The 17,874-nt window shown below is 47.6% G+C and overlaps 1 protein-coding gene across 2 annotated transcripts in view; it reads right to left on the bottom strand.

Annotated features, from left to right (window-relative positions):
* Positions 1 to 17,874, bottom strand: part of ARFGEF2 (ARF guanine nucleotide exchange factor 2) — a 629,301-nt gene that overhangs the window by 323,270 nt on the left and 288,157 nt on the right. For both annotated transcript variants that reach the window (XM_085619427.1, XM_085619428.1), the window contains exon 19: positions 6,919 to 7,070. In XM_085619427.1, the coding sequence (XP_085475553.1) occupies positions 6,919 to 7,070 (152 nt within the window). The remainder of the gene's footprint in view (positions 1 to 6,918; positions 7,071 to 17,874) is intronic.

Here is a 17,874-nt window from a genome sequence, read left to right as displayed (position 1 = left end):
CCATCGGAATTTCTAACTCCGATACGGAGCTGGACCAGTGTCGTCTAACGTCGACTCTGACTGGACCAAGACCTTCTATGTCAGAGACAGTGCCTCTCTTTTTTAGCAGGCTCTGTGGTGACTACAATTGGGGCATATCTGAGGCTCTCTATGGGTATCCCGACCCCCTTGAGGAGTCATTAGCAGAGGGATAACTGGTTTGAGGAATTAGCTGATTTCCGTGGTCTGGACACCTCACCAGACACTGGCCTGGTCTGTCCTATAAGCGTGGCTATGGAGGAAGAGGCTTCATTTCGCATGGTGGTGGTGCAGGGGGTGGTCCTGGACCATACGCTGCCTTCATTGGAAGTCAAGACCAATGTCTTGCCAGATATGCTTTAACCCTGGGTAGCTCCCACGGAACCTCTTCTCCCCTCTAATGAAGCCCTCACTGATGTCTTGCTTGGGGCCTGGGCCTAGCCCAGCAGAAGAGTGCACAGGATATTTGCCCGCTCCTGGTGAGCCAGCATTTGACACCCAGCATGCCACTCCAGACAGCTTGGTCGTCCAGGCCTCCACATCCAAAGTTAACCCTGGTGCGTTCCCTACCTAACCACAGGTAACTTTCTTATAATGGATACTTCTAGCCGCATAATCCTCACATTTAGAACAGATACCAAAGCAGTAACTCCCAAGGGGGAGGACCTGTGGAATGGGCTCAAGACAAAAAGTCCTCCACGAACCAGCAGGCATAAAGTCTCTCTTATTGTACCTGGTTTGTCAAGTTTTTCGCACACATGTATATGGATACCCACATTGCAGTCTGACAAATGTTGAAAATAGGTACTCCTCATGCCATTTCAGTGGTAGCAGCCTTCACTCTGGTGGATTGGGCCATCAGCCCTTCCGAAGGCTGCTTCTTGTCCACTTCGTAGCAGATATGGATGCAGGGGACTATTCACCTTGGCAAAGTCTTTTTCTTCACCACTTTCCTGTTCTTTGCCCTAGAAAACACCACAAAGAGCGGATGGCCCACCCAATGGTCTTTGGTGCAATCGATGTGAAAGCTCAAAGCTCTCTTGTGGTCTTGCCGATGGGAGCATCTGCTCCTCTTTCAAAGGGAGAGGTGGAGAAAAGAAAGTTCGGAGGATGATGGATTACCCAACATGAAAAGGTGTTGCAAGCTTCAGAAAAAAGACTGTCTTGGTCCTTAACACTAGTTTGTCTGTGAAAAAGGTAGTGTGAGACCTGAAGTGATGAGCTGAAGTATTCGCGACAAGGTACACAGTCTTCACAGTCAGAAGACATGATGAGCATCTGTTCGAAGAGAGTACACACGAGGAAAGTCAGGATCAAATTGGGATCGCACTGTAGCATCTCAAAGGCTTTAGGGGGGGAAACGTGTTAAACCTTTTAGAAACCTCCTCACAGGTTATTTAAACAATAATTGCTAGTCCGGCAAATGCAAAAAGCCTGAAAGGGGACACAAAAAACATTTATCTACACCCACTGCAAGTCCTTTCTGGGCCAGAGACAAAACAGACAATAAGACAACTGACAAGTTGGCATTTAATGGGTCTCTGCTGCAGACACAACACCAGGCCACGAATATGCACCATGACCTGGCGGAAATGGGCTTTGTAGAGCATGTGCAGCACAGATAACATCCACATCTTCAGGAGGGAGATCAAATCCAGTCAACTGCCACCAGTCAATCTCGACGCTTGGAGGTGCAGATTGTGCAGGCCCAGGTGCAGAAGCCTGTCCAGAGGAGCACCTGGCAATATTGTTGCAGGACGTGCAGGCTGTTTTCTCCAAAGGGGCTTTAGGGAGGGTACTGGCATCGGAAATAGGAACTAGTTGGTACTCCTGCTATTTCCTCAAGTTGAAGGCAGACTCGTAGCCCCATCAAACACTCCGAAGGACTCTGTTGGACCTGATCTTTTGCCACCCCAGAGAAGGTGTCGGCTCTGACCCCCTACAGAGCGGTTATGCACGACTAAGGACAAGCTAAAGCAGCTTGGAGGATGATTCAGCAGGATCGGCTCCCTAGGGGATCGGGAGCGAGCCAGAGTGGGACGTTTATGCTCTTTCGATGTCTCCGAGGATAGAAAGTGATGAGATGTGGACGAGTTCCACTTGGCTTTATGGTTCCTCTTCGATTTGGACTTAGCCGAAGACGGCAACCGTGATGAGGACCTGTCACAGGAATGACCTCTGGTATGGGTCCCCACTCTTGAGTGAAGGCATGACATGCTCACTTTTTTCTAGAGTTCAGCGATGTACAGCTTCGCTCCATATTCCCGGTTTGGCTTTGGATTCATGGGTGCACATACCTCAAACTACTTGGAGTTGTGCTATGAACCCAAAACAAAAGGCATACCTTGTGAGGGTCTGTGACAGACATATGATTGCAACAGTGTTGGCATGGTTTAAATTGTGTACTTTTTGAAGGGACATACTTCCCTTGCAAACTAGCGGAGAATTTTTTGTAAAAATACTGTAAACCGACGTGGAAAAACAGGCACGGAAAGAAAGGAACAGACATCAGAGAGCAGTGGTGATGCTTTGATGCGGCTTCATTTGTCACTTTATGAAGGAACAAAATCAACCCAGTCCCACCTACCAACGTGTTTAGGCACTGCTGTGTAAAGGTTTCGGGTTTCAGTCTGGTGCCTGAAGGTATACAAAAGGTGAGGATTCTGCAGTTCGAAGCATCCATCAGAATCACATAAGTAGGCTATTTTATTTTTGAAGGGGGCCACGACCGATGTCCTGCAAGCAGAAACAGTGCTCCTCTTCCTCTTTTCTCTCCATTTTAATAACACTGCTTGATCAAGTTAGAAGTTCGTTACCGACAATCCCGCAAATTTTTGGGAGGCGTTCAAGTCAGATGCGTACCAAAAGTTTTGTAAAAAGCTTATTCATTAAGCAACAGAACCTCTCTGTTCAGGGCACTTATCCTCTTACAACTTGATTTTTGCTATGTGACATACACTGGTTTGCTAATGAAGGCCATACACCAACCACCTAACCAAGTAAGAGAGTTAACCCAGTTAGGCCAGAAGGGACTGGGTAGGAATGTTTCACACAACAAAATACTCCCCAGTGCTTCAATTATTCAAGTAATGTCAATCAAATAGTATCCACTGAACCAAAACCTTAGCCCAGAAATAATCGTTTAACAAAAAATAATGATATGTTTAAATCAATTTAATACATCAAGTACATATAAAAACATAACACATTTCATTAAAATTTAATAAAATCAAATAATGATGGATTCACCCTGTCAAAGATTTTTTTTCATCCTATAGTACAGGTCCCAATCAATATTCACATCTCGGTATCCAGTTTCACATATATTCATAATTCTGTACATCAAATACTGTAGATTTTAAAATAGTTTTTTACAATTGTACATAAATACAAACAAAGATCCAATTTAAATAAAACCAGTGTTGACGCAGCATTTCAGCGATTTTATCTCCGCCTTCTTCAGGACTTGTAAATCACATATTTCTTTGTTTGTTTAAAAACCAAGTTTATCAATCACTGTCTTTGTAGGTCAGGTTGCCTCTTTGTGCGTATACTCTGAATTACGGTGCACATGCTCTAATTTAAGGATATTCTCTTCAAATGATATCCATCCATTAGGTCAAGTTCTACAAATATGGGACTTTGGAAATGCAGGCCTATTTCATAAATTCACAGGGCCCCGTAGATAGCCGTCCATTATGTAGGTTATCTGCCCTGATTGAATTGGATTAGCATTTAATTCAATAAGTACATTCTCTCAGTTTGCCGGTGTCTCGTGTATCTCGGGCTACAACAGGAGCCCGAGATACATGAGACACCGGCAAACAGAGACTGGGGATCAAATCAAGTCAAAGGACAAAATCAGATGTAACTCGGGACGGAGGATATATGAAACATTGAGAAGAATGTTCTTATTTAATTAAACGCTACTCCGATTCAATCAGGGCAGATAACCTACATAATAGATGGCTATCTACGGGGCCCTGTGAATTTATGAAAAAACCTGCATTTCCAAAGTCCCATATTTGTAGGACTTTACCTAATGGATGGATATCATTTGAAGAGAATATCTACTGTAATTCAGAGGATACGCACGAAGAGGCAACCTGACCTACAAAGGCAGTGATTGATAAACTTGGTTTTTAAAGAAACAAAGAAATATGTGATGTACAAGTCCTGAAGAAGGCGGGGATAAAATTGCCGAAACGATGCGTCGACACTTGTTTTATTTAAATTGAATCTTTGTTTGTATTTATGTACAATTGTAAAAACTATTTTAAAATCTACAGTACTTGATGTACAGAATTATGAATATATGTGAAACTGGATACTGAGATGTGAATTTTGATTGGAACCTGTCCTATAGGGTTAAAAACAATCTTTGACAAGGTGAATCCATCATTATTAGATTTTATTAAATACATTTTAATGAAATGTGTTATATGTTTTTATATGTACTTGATGCAATAAATTGATTTAAACATTATTTTTTGTTAAACAATTATGATTGGGATAAGGTTTTGGTTCAGTGGATACTATTTGACATTACTTGAATAATTGAAGCACAGAGGGGTATTTTGTTGTGTGGAACATACACCAACCACAACACTTGAAAAAGAAGGTATCAAGAGCTATTTTATAATGCTTAAATACACTGACCATTGGATGCATGTGTAGGTATCAAATGGAGATGTAAATCTACTTTGAGACATTCGGTCAAGTACATTGGATTGCACTAGCAGTCCCATAACAGATTATCAAATCATACAATTTTTGCACCATAGAGATGAAGGTACATAGTCAAAGTGGTCCTCCACAATGTAACTTTCTAGGATTTGGAGGCAAACTCATTGTAGTTACAGGGATGATTTGCCAGGGGAACAACAGAATGCGTCAGAGAAAGACCATCTTAGTGTTCAATCAAACTTAAAAACAGATCTATAAACAGCTTTTAAAATTCTGAGAAGTCGAGTCTCCTTTAAAGATACGTCATTAGCAGCCAAGTGTGGCTGAGTCAGCATGTGTTCTGATGCATCTTTGGGCAACTCTGGGAGTGCTATAGCTCATCTTAGAACGTTACTTCCAGGAACACAGGAAACATCCAATACATTTTATCTGCAGTGCTATACTACTGTACAACAGAGTGGGATTGCAAAATTCAAGTCAAATCAGAGACCTTTCATTAGTGCCTCAAAATCTGCACTCATTGGGTACAAAACATTGATTTCAAATACATTTTCCCAGGAACCATCCTCCATGATGACCTTCAAGTGTCGCCTCCAAAAAACGCAAACAAACATTCTATTAGGTTCAACAAATCAGACTTAAAGCCCTGATTTTGGAAACTGATAGGTGTTAGAGGGTCTCAGACATGTACCCTGAGCTAGATTAGGGCATATGAAGACAAGGCTCTTACTGAAAAGAAAAACAACAAACTTAAATACTGAAAGTTTCAATTATTTCTCCTATTCTTTCCTCTATATAACATGTTTTTTTTACTTCCATCCATCCTTTAACCATGATTCATGGAGGTGGAGGAAGGAGACTAAGTTCAGACAATGGGAACATTATGTTGTCTACAGTGCTATATCCCAGGTTTGTTTGGAAAACCAATTAACGCGCAACAGATCTAGATTCAAGTGTAACAAGACACACAATCACTGAATTAAAATGAAGATAATGATTTCTCAATGTCTAACCTTGACACTGAAGACACAAGTATAAGTCACAAGCAACAATGCAGACTTGGCAAGACTTTAGCTAACATGCTTATGTAGAAGGCTTAAAACCGATATGGTGGGTAAAAATTCATTTCAAAAGTTGATAAACTGAGATTTCTGACTAAAGCACATATATTAAAAACAAAAACCTGCACACTTTTTCAGTGTGTATATAATTAGATGGGTATATGTATAGCGCGAGAGAGGGGTAACTGTGTAATAAGGTGCAAAATTACCATCAAGTGCTTCGGTTACATTATAAAATGACAAGGCCGAAGGCAGAGTGGTTTGCAAATATCACCAAAACTAGAAATGGCAATATAGGAAGTAATTACTTAGAACATGTAACATATATTTTTTTTATATCACCCATCTATTATGGAGTAGTTAACATGAAAAACTTGGTTTCTTCTACATCCAGCCAGAGAGGAGTATGGATTGGAACAACAATGTTACGGTTTACCGTAGATTGATAAATTGTTGATAAAATAATGGGCAATGTTGAGGGCTAGTGGCTTTATGCAATTATGTCACTGTAGCCTTTCCCACAATTATGGATTTACAACATTTTCCACATCTGCACATTTAAAAAAAAATAAAGATGGGTGAAAACAAACCTACAAGAGAATTTGCCCTTTGTCGCAAAATTGAGATAATTTACATAAACTAGCTGCATAATTGTAGTGACTCTGATAACGGAAAAGGTCTGCAGAGTGGTTTGGGGACAGTCATTATAATGATAAACTAGTATTTCACAGGGAGAAAAGAAACATCTCATATTTCACAGTTTCTAATGAAATACGAGTTTTTATGACACTGCATTTTCTGCAACAACAAAAAAGCAACCAAACCTACATTCATCAATTAGTTTTTAATTTGGAGTTTCTTCTATACTTGGCTAAAGACTCTGCAGAGATACAGATATCAGCAAAATGTATAAAAAGGCAAAAAACTTTAATGTACATTTTTATTCTGATTTTCTTCTTCAAGACAGGCATCTAAGCTTTTTTAATGGAACCGTTATTGTTTTACTAATCAAAGATAAAAAGATATCATGCTTTATTAAAACGAACTATTTTGCAAAAATAAAATACTCCTTGTTAGTATTTCTGCAAAGAAAAATACAGCATTTACCAATAAGATTCGACAAGAACAAATTACAGGTGTATTGTTAACTCACTTTGAACATAGGTCTGACGTGATCAAGGTGCGTTGCGCTAGTAAACGAAGCCTTTGCATGGCTTACTGCCTCCATTAAGGCTTTTGCAGTTTTAGCCATTTGTTCCATCTCCATATTGTACAACAGCCTTCTCTGTTTCTCACTGGCAACACCTATTACAAAAAAAGTTATTATCAAAGGAGTGTTAATAGGGTCAGAAATGAAGTCAATGTCTTTTATGATAGAGGTAACTTGTTCTGTATTTTTTAATAAGGAAACTACTACTTACCCAGTATGCATCTGTTCTTGGCATGTAGAGCTGTAGATTCATATGCGTTTGCATAGATCGCCATCTGGTGTTGGGCTCGGATGTTTGCACTTTGTTTTTCTTCGGAGAAGTCTTCCTAGTCATGAGGTAGGTGACTCCTCCTTACGGTGATAGTGCGCATGGGCATCGACTCCATCCCCAGATTGTTTTCGCCATAAAGGGTGATGATGGAGTTAGTAATAATAGAAAGAGATGTCCATGTGTTTTGTATCTAAGTAAGATAATACTGCAGCAGATAATGATACCCGGGGAGGCGGGTGGGTGCATATAAATCTACAGCTCTACATGCCAAGAACAGATGCATACTGGGTAAGTAGCATTTTCCGTTTGAGGCATATGAGCTATAGATCATATGCGATAGCACAGACTATACAGCAGTTATTTTCCCAGCGGTGGCTGATCTGTATCTGTTGTAGTAGTTTGAAAAAGTGTTCCTAAGACAGCCTGGCCCACACTAGCTTGCTGTTTTGCATGCACATCTACACAGAAGTGTTTTGTGAATATGTGAGGTGTAGACCAAGTTGCAAACTTACAGATGTCATCTAAGGGTATATTCCCTAAAAATGCCATAGAAGCCCCTAGATTGCGTGTGGAATGCGCTCTCAGGGGAATAGTTAATGTGCGTTTGGCTTTAATGTAGCATATTTGGATGCATTTAACTATACATTATGTACAATGCCAGTTTTTGAAATGGGATTGCCTTTATGCGGCGGTGAAAAAGCAAATAAGAGTTGTTTGGTTTTCCTAAACGATTTAGTTCTTTCAATGTAATAGAGTATTGCTCTTTTCACATCTAGTGTGTGAAGAGCACGTTCTGCCACTGAGTCTGGTTGAGGGAAAAACACTGGTAGTCCAACAGACTGATTGAGGTGAAAGGCAGAAACCACTTTAGGTAAAAAATTTGGATTAGTCCTAAGAACCACTTTGTTATTATGAAATTGTAAAAATGTTTCTTGTATGGTTAGTGCCTGGAGTTCACCAACTCTTCTAAGAGATGTGATGGCTATAAGGAAGGCTACTTTCCAGGTGAGGAACTGTATTTCACATTTGTGCATTGGTTCAAACGGTGGGCCCATGAGTCTTGTAAGGACAATATTAAGGTTCCAAACTGGAGAGGGTGGAACCCTAGGGGAATTATTCTTTTGAGTCCTTCCATGAATGCTTTGATAGCAGGCACTCTAAACAAAGACTAGTGTTGTCTGTTTTGTTGATAAGCGGCTATTGCAGCGAGATGCAAACGTATAGATGTGTATGCCAAGTTACAGCGTTGTAGGTCTAAGAGATAGCAAATGATGTTTTGAATGGAAGCATCTAGTGGATTGATTTGATTGTTTGTACAGTAGATTGCAAATCGTTTCCACTTTGCTGTGTAGCATGCTCTTGTGGTAGGACTCTAGCCTCCTTAATGATGTTCATACAGTCTGGTGGGAGATTGAGGTAGCCAAACTCTATGATTTCAGGTGCCAGATTGCAAGGTTGAGTTGATTGGGATCTGGATGTCTTATCTCTCCATCGTTCTGAGTGAGAAGCTTGGGTGGGAGGTGTTTTTGATGAGGAACTACAGATATTTCCAACAGGGTTGTGAACCATGGTTGTCAAGCCCATGTGGGAGCAACCAGGATAATTTTGAGTGAATGCTGTTGGAGCTTCCGAACCACTAATGGAATGAGCGGGAGAGGCGGAAAAGCATAAGCAAATGTTCCTGACCAGTTCATCCATAGCGCATTGTCTTTGGACAATGGGTGTGGATACCTGGACGCGAAGTTTGGGCATTTTGCGTTCTGGTGTGTGGCGAACAGATCTTTTTCTGGGTAGCCCCACATTTGAAAGAATGGAAGGAGAACTTGAGGATGTAGCTCCCATTCGTGGATCTGTTGTTGCTGACCATTAAGCAGATCTGCAATCTGATTGTCTACTCCTGGAAGGTGTTCCACCAGAAGATATATGTTTTGAGGAATGGCCCATCTCCATATTCTTTGAGCTAGATGCAAGAGCTGTAGGGAGTGTGTACCTCCCTGCTTTTGTATATAGTACATTGCTGTCATGTTGTCTGTACGGACTAGTACAGCTTTGTGGACTAGATGGACTTGAAAGGCTTTTAACGGTAGAAAAATTGCTAGAAGTTCCAGGTGGTTTATGTGGAACTGTTTTTGTTGTGGAGTCCACAGGCCCTGAATAGTATGATTTTGTAGATGAGCTCCCCAGCCGGAGAGCGATGCGTCTGCTGTTAGCACTATTTGTGGAACAGGCTCTAGGAACGGCTGCCCTTTGAAGAGGTTTTGTGTGTTTCACCACTGCAAAGAGCGATGGGTGCAGCTGTTTACCAACACCAGATCTGTTAGCTGGCCTTAGACCATCATTCCGATTCGCTGCATGAACACTCAAGCTGATGAACAAGTTACTTACCTTTGGTAACGATATATCTGTAAGAAAGATTAGTTAGTTAGATTCCTTACCTTAGAATATCCCCAGGCGTCAGGCTGGATCTGGAAAGATTTTTCGTCAGCAATACCCTTGCGCGTCTTTAGGGTCCGCATCCGTCGTCGTGATCGCCGGGATGACGTCGGAGTACTTAGACGCCGCCCTCGCGCGCTGACGTCAGTTCTTGTACATAGCTTTCCGCGCCAGGAACGCAGAGCCATGCAAGAGACAGACACTGGGGCCATGAATCTAGGGCCCTGAAAGGGATGACCTTAACCCTAGATATCAGTTCGCAGAGCGGGGAGGATGGGTGGGGGGGTAAGGAATCTAACTAACTAATGTTTCTTACAGATATATCGTTACCGAAGGTAACTAACTTGTTCATCTGAAAGAAACACGTTAGTTAGATTCCTTACCTTAGAATAGATACCCCAGCAATACCAACCCCGGTGGTGGGTCTGCGAACCAAGATCACACCAGGAAGTCCTGGAGAACGGAATGGCCAAAGAAGCCGTCTCTCCGGGCTTGGCTGTGCAGGCAGTAATGCTTGGCAAACGTGTGCAGCGAGGCCCACGTTGCTGCCTGACAAATGTCCTGCAGAGGTACTCCCCGTCCCAGGGCAGTAGTAGCCACTGTGGCCCGGGTGGAATGGGCTCCCAGCCACACAGGAGGATCCTTCTTAGCCAAGGAATAACAGGCCATAATGCACAAAACAACCCACCGAGAGTTGGTTCGCTTGTGCACTGCCCGCCCCTTCTTAGCGCCCACGTAGCCAACAAAGAGTTGGTCGTCCACCCGGAACTGTTTTGTGCGGTCCAGATAGAAGGACAGCACTCGTTTTGGGTCCAGACGGTGGAGCCTCTCTTCCTCTTTCGAGGGATGTGGAGGCGGAAAGAAGGTGGGCAGTGTAACAGACTGGCCGATGTGAAAAGCAGTTACCACCTTAGGGAGAAAGGAAGGACGAGTCCTGAGAACAACCTTGTCCGGATGGACAGAAAGGAAAGGAGGCTTAGAAGATAGAGCCTGGAGCTCACTCACCCGTCTAGCAGAGGTGATAGCAACCAGGAAAGCAGTCTTAATAGTCAGAAGACGAAGAGGACAATTATTAAGTGGCTCAAAGGGAGCGCACATCAGATAGGTTAACACCAGGTTCAAATCCCACCGAGGCATTACGAAAGGGACAGGAGGAAACATACGAGTAATGCCTTTAAAGAATCGAGCAACAACAGGGGATGTGACAAGAGAAGGCTGATCAGGAAGCCGTAAGAAAGCAGAAATAGCTCAAAGATATCCCTTGAGGGTGCCCAGAGCAGAGCCCTGCTGGGCCAGGGAAAGAAGGAAGAGGAGAACCTCAGAAAGAGGGGCGAAAATGGGATCCACAGCCCTTGCTGTGCACCATGCCACAAATTTGTTCCACCTGCAGGCGTATACCATTTTAGTGGAGGGACGCCTGGCTGCCAGAATGACATCACAGACTTCAGGAGGCAAGTCAAATGGCATCAACTGTCGCCGCTCAATCTCCACGCACAGAGGTGGAGGCTGAACAGGACCGGACCCTGCTGCTGCGACAGAAGGTCCTCCTGAAGAGGCAGTCAAATCGGGGGGGTCGAGTGATAGACTGAGTAGCTCGGGATACCAGTATCTTCGTGCTCAATCCGGAGCCACAAGGATGACTTGGGCCCGGTCGCGTCTGATCTTCTTCAGCACTCTGGGCAGAAGTGGTATAGGCGGAAAGGCGTACAACAGACCGCAACTCCACTCGCGACGAAAAGCGTCTACGAGCAAGTGCCGCCTTGGAAATTCCAACGCGCAGAACTGATGACATTGCGCGTTCTTTTCGGTGGCGAATAGATCTAACCAAGGCTCTCCCCACTGCCGAAAGAGTCCTTGCGCCACGTCCGAGTTCAGACGCCATTCGTGATCCATCATGCACCGGCGGCTGAGTTAGTCCACCCTGGCGTTCAGAGAGCCCGCCAGGTGTTGAACCACCAGGGTGATGCCCTGATGTTCCAGCCATGTCCAGAGGCGCAGAGCCTCCTGACAAAGGGTCCACGACCCCACCCCGCCCTGTTTGTTGCAATACCACATGGCGGTGGTGTTGTTCGTGAACACCTGCACTACACTTCCCCGAACAGAGGGAAGGAATGCCTTCAGTGCAAACCGGATCGCCCGCAGCGCCAATAGGTTGATATGGAGCCGGGACTCCCCCTGAGACCAGAGACCTCTGTTCTCCACCTCTCCCATGTGGCCCCCCCATCCCAGGAGGGACGCATCCGTCACCACTACGTGCTCCGGTTGGTGTAGGGAGAGGGATCTGCCACTGACCCAATCGCGGTCCGTGAGCCACCACTGCAACTGTCTTGCAGTGCCCTCTGAGATCAAGACATGGTCGGACAGGTTGCCCCAATGCTGGGCCCACTGAAACTTCAGGTCCCACTGCAGAGCCCGCATCCACCACCTGGCGTGATGTACCAGCAGGATGCAGGAGGCCATCAGACCCAGTAGCCGCAGCATCAACCTGACCGAAACCCGGGATAAAGGCTGAAAGATCGGAATCAGAGCCTGAATATTCCAAACCCACTGTTCCGGAGGATAGACCCGGAACTGCGCCGAGTCCAGAACCGCTCTGATGAAAAGGAGCTTCTGGGAGGGACTCAGATGCGACTTTGGCACGTTGATGGAAAACCCCAGCAAATGCAGGAGGTCGGCCGTAGTCTTGAGGTGGGAGACAACAGCCTGGGGCGAGCCAGCATTCAACAACCAGTCATCGAGATAGGGGAAGACCCCTAATCTGCGCAGATGAGCTGCGACCACCGCCATCACTTTCGTGAACACCCGAGGGGCACTGGTGAGGCTGAAGGGGAGCACGGTAAACTGAAAGTGCTCGTGGCCTACTGTGAACCGCAGGTAACGCCGGTGGGCCGGCAGGACGGGGATGTGGAAATAAGCGTCCTGCAAGTCCAACGCTAACATCCAGTCTCCAGGGTCTAGGGCAGCCAGAACCTGAGCTAAGGTGAGCATCTTTAACTTCTCCTTCCGGAGGAAGGCGTTGACGCTCCTGAGGTCCAAGACAGGGCGTAGGCCCCCTTTGCCCTTCTTGGGAACCATAAAGTAGTGGGAATAACAACCCCGACCTACATCTGGGCCAGGAACGTGCTCGATGGCCCCCTTGGCCAAGAGGGCCGTAACTTTCTCCTCCAGAAGTTGCAAGTGATCCCCTGACATGCGGTGGTACTGCGGAGGTATGGCTGGAGGGGTCGCCTTGAAGGGGAGAAAGTAGCCCCTTCGGATGATTTGCAGCACCCACCTGTCCGATGTGATGGTACGCCAGTGGAGCAGGTGATGGCGAACTCTGCCTCCCACTGGCGTGGAATGGGCCTGAAAGCTCGGACTAGGAAGGCTTTGAGGCAGATGCTGCTGGGGTAGATGTGGGCTGACTGGCTCTCTGTCCCCCCGCTCCGCCTCGGCGGAATCCACGTCGGTGACCGCGACGAGGCTGGTTCTGTGGCCTGTGGCTAGACGGACGTTGGGGGCGCCCCTTTCTTGGCTCCGAAAGGGGCGAAAAGCGGAAGTTTGCGGGCGCGGGGCCGAGAGGCCCAAGGACTTGGCCATAGCCCTGGAGTCCTTAAAGCGCTCCAGCGCACTATCCGCTTTGTCGCCAAAGAGGCAACGGCCATCGAAGGGCATGTCCATGAGGTGGCTCTAGACATCCCCGGAGAAATTTGTGGACCTCAGCCAGGCGTGGCGACGAATCGCCACCGTGGTTGCAATTGCCCTACCTAGCGAGTACGTTGTATCAAGCCCACATCGTATCGAGTACCGTGCAGCATCCCACCCCTCGGCAAGAGCCTGGGCGAGCCATGTCTGGGCCTCCTCCGGACACTGGAGCAGCACGTCCGCCACCATATCCCACAAAGAGTGGGTGTAACGGTCCAAAAGGCACGCGGTGTTTATAGACCGCAACCCCAAACTAAGAGAGTAGAACAGTTTCTTTCCAAACTGTTCCAATCTTTTGGATTCCCGATCCGGGGGAGCGGACGGGAAGGCAGTCTGGGAGGTAGAGGCCTGGATAACCAGGCTCTCAGGCGTGGGGTGCACCGACAGAAAGCTGGGGTTGCCCGGTGCGGGGCGGTGGCGCCAGGCCACGTTCCAGTCCACAGGAGGGACTGTGGAGGGCTTGGACCAGGTGCCCATCAAAACGTCCGTCAGTGCTTCATTGAACTGCAGCAGAGGCTCCGAGGAGCTTACCGGCAGTTGAAGCACTTCAGTGAGGAGGTTAGTCCTCAGGGCCACTGCAGGGAGCTCTAGCTGAAGAGCCTCGTCAGCCCTGCGCAGCACCACAGAATAGGTAGCACCCTCCTCCGTAGCCACGGAAGGAGGAGAGATGAAGCCAGTATCAGGGGAGGTGTCAAGACCACTGGCATCCCCCAGCTCTTCTGCCCAGTCCTGAGATAACTGGCACTGCTGTGCCAGAGGGTCCTCAGACCCCTCCCAGTCATCTCAGTCATCCGACTCCTGGTAGACAGGTGGAAAGGTAGGAGCCGGGCGGTAGATGAATCCGTCATCCATCGGCGCCGGATACTGCGCCGCTCCGATGCCGGGCCCGGACCGGGACTAAACCTGGGGACGACGTTGTCCGAAGACAGCGCCGGGGGCGGCTCCGGCGGAGGGGTCGTAAGGTCGACCGGTGTCGACTGGGATCCAGGCCTGGATCCCCCGGGGGCCTGCATCGTCCGCACCGAAGTCGACGCCGGGGCCGGAGCCGCCGGCTCGCTAGGCCCCCCAGTCAGACCTGCGGGGCCCGAAGGCGCGCCGGCAGGCCTCGACTGCAGAGCGAGACTCCTCATGGCTACGAGGAAGTCTCGGATCTCTGTCGGAGTCGCATTGGGCCCAGGGACCGGAGGGTATGGGGCCGGAAGCAACTCTTGCGGCTCCAACGGAGCCGCGCGGGTGGTGCCACCCAAACCCTCAGCCGAGTCGCGCGACCGGCGAGTGGAGTCAGAAGAGCGATGTCGTCTCTTCGACTTCTTGCTGTGCCTCGACTTACCGGAATGCGAGGACTTGGACAAGGCAGTAGAGACACCGGCAGTGGTGATCCGTGACCGAGATCAGGCGGTGACAGGCGTTGCACGGCTTGAACCCGGGCATCCCTACCGGCACCAGGAGTCGAGGTCGACTCGAAATAGGAACCAAAAAAAAGTTCAAAAAGTTTAGTCAAAAAGTGACTAAAAGGGTAAGCTCTTCCCGGATCTGCGCTTACTGGCACGGAAAAAAGAACTGACGTCAGCGCGCGAGGGCAGCGTCTAAGTACTCCGACGACGTCATCCCGGCGATCACGACGCCGACGACGGACGCGGAGCCGCAGACGACACCTAGCGACACGCAAGTGTATTGCTGACGAAAAATCTTTCCGGATCCAGCCTGACGCCTGGGGATTTTCTAGGGTAAGGAATCTAACTAAAGTGTTTCTTTCACATAATGAGTGTAGAGGTTGAATGAATATGCTACTTACCAGTATGCATCTGTTCTTGGCATGTAGGGCTGCTGACATTCATATCTGTGCATAGATCGCCGCCTAGTGTTGGGTCCGGATGTTTGCACGTTGTTGTCCTGGAAGAGTCTTCGAAGTATCCTTGGATAGGTGACTCCTCCCCTGGACTACAGTGCGCATGGGCATCCTCTCCATCCTCAGATTGTTTTTCGCCATTGTGGCAGTGATGGAGTAGATACAGAAAGTGATGACCATGCTTGCAGTAATTCTGAGAGCTGCAGCTGCGACAGGCGCCGGGGAGGAGGGAGGGCGATATGAATGTCAGCAGCCCTACATGCCAAGAACAGATGCATACTGGTAAGTAGCATATTCAGTTCGAGGCATGTGGGCTGCTGAATTCATATCTGTGCATAGAATACATAGCAGTGCCCTCCATTAGCGGCGGCTACCCGTGCCAGCTGCAGCGGTCTGAAAAAGTGTCTTGAGAACAGCCTGTCCTACAGCTGCCTGCTGTTTTGACTGCACATCTACACAATAGTGTTTTGTAAATGTGTGTGTAGTGGACCATGTGGCTGCTCTGCATATATCATGCAGGGGAATATTCCCTAGGAAGGCCATGGAAGCCCCCAACTTACGTGTTGAGTGGGCTCGTGGTGGAATAGTTAATGTGCGTTTTGCCTTTTGATAACAGATTTGAATGCACTTAACTATCCATCTGGCTATCCCTGCTTTGGAGATGGCGTTACCCTTGTGGTGTGGGGCAAAGGCAACGAACAGTTGTTTTGTCTTCCTGAATGGTTTAGTCCTGTCGATGTAGTACATGAGGGCCCTCCGTACATCTAGTGTATGTAGTGCCCTTTCTGCAACAGTTTGTGGGTTTTGGAAGAAAACGGGCAGTTCAATAGTCTGATTCATGTGGAACTGCGATATTACCTTGGGCATGAATTTGGGGTTGGTACGTAGTACGACCCTGTTGGCGTGAACCTGAATAAATGGCTCTTGAACGGTTAGTGCCTGGAGTTCACTAACTCTTCTTAGGGAAGTGATCGCCACTAGGAAGCCCACTTTCCAGGTAAGGAATTGAATCTCGCATGAGTGTAGAGGTTCAAAAGGTGGGCCCATCAGGCGTGTGAGGACCAAGTTGAGGTTCCACATCGGAGCCGGTGGGTGACTAGGTGGAATGACTCGTTTGAGCCCTTCCAAGAATGCTTTGATGGCAGGCACTCTGAATAGAGAGAGGTGCTGCCTAGTTTGCAGATAGGCTGATATTGCGGTCAAATGGACACGTATAGAGGTGTACGCCAGATTGCATCGGTATAGGTGTAAGAGGTAACAGATGATGTTGTGGATGGATGCGTCCAGCGGGTTGATGTCATTATTACCGCAATAAATGACGAACCTTTTCCATTTGGCTGCATAGCAAGCCCTGGTAGTGGGTCTCCTGGCCTCCTTGATGATGTCCATACAGTCAGGTGGCAGGTTGAGATAGCCAAACTCTAGGACTTCAGGAGCCAGATTGCCAGGTTCAGCTGTTGCGGATCTGGGTGCTGAACCTCTCCATGGTTCTGCGTCAAATGCGCGGGTTTGATCCGCAGCCTTTGATGCGGCACCACGGAAAGTTCGAGGAAGGTGGTGTACCACGGCTGGCGTGCCCACGTGGGAGCAACTAGGACGAGTGTCAGGGAGTGTTGTCGTAGTTTGCGAGCCACCAGCGGTATCAGCGGCGCTGGGGGAAAAGCGTACGCAAATCTGCCGGACCAGTTCATCCATATCGCATTGCCCTGCGACTGCGGATGTGGGAATCTGGCGGCGAAGCTTTGGCATTTTGCGTTTTCGCTTGTCGCGAATAGGTCTATCTCTGGATGACCCCACTGCTGGAAGTACGGTTGGAGTACTGATGGGTGTAACTCCCACTCGTGCATCTGGTGGCTGTGTCTGCTGAGCAGATCCGCTATCTGGTTGTCCTTGCCGGGGAGGTGTTCCGCCATGAGGAACATGTTCCTCTGAATGGCCCACTTCCACATGCTCTGAGCCAGATGAGACAACTGTGGAGAGTGTGTTCCTCCCTGCTTCTGTATGTAGTACATGGCAGTCATGTTGTCCGTCCGGATCAACACGACTTTGTTGCACAGATGTACTTTGAATGCCTTCATGGCCAGGAAGATTGCCATCAGTTCCAGAAGGTTGATGTGCATCTTCTTCTGTTGTGTCGTCCATAGTCCCTGCACTGTGTAGTGGAGTACATGAGCTCCCCATCCCTGGAGAGACGCGTACTATTTGCGGAACAGGCTCTTGGAACGGTCGGCCCTTGCAAAGGTTTTGTGGATTCCACCAATGCAGAGAGTTGTATGCCCGACCGCTCACCAACACTAGGTCTTTCAACTGTCCTTGAGCCTGATTCCACTGACGTGCTAGGCACTCCTGAAGCGGGCGCATATGTAATCTCGCGTGCGGGACTATGAAGATGCAGGAGGCCATCATGCCTATCAACAGCATAAACACTCGCGCTGGAAGTGAGTGATTGGGTTTGAACTTGGAGATCAGCAGTTGTATGCTGTTGATCCTCACTAAATTTGGCTGAGCTGTGGCCGCCAGAGTGTCTATAGTCGCACCTAGGTACTGTTGTACGTGTGCGGGGTGGAGATGGGACTTTGGGTAATTTAGTGAGAATCCCAGACTGTGGAGGAGGCGAATGGTGCGGGACATGTGGCTGGCACATTGCTGGGCTGACTTCGCT

The sequence above is a fragment of the Triturus cristatus genome, chromosome 7 (genome assembly GCF_964204655.1).
Source record: "Triturus cristatus chromosome 7, aTriCri1.1, whole genome shotgun sequence".
Lineage (NCBI taxonomy): Eukaryota > Metazoa > Chordata > Amphibia > Caudata > Salamandridae > Triturus > Triturus cristatus.
This window is presented reverse-complemented; position numbering and strand designations above follow the sequence as displayed.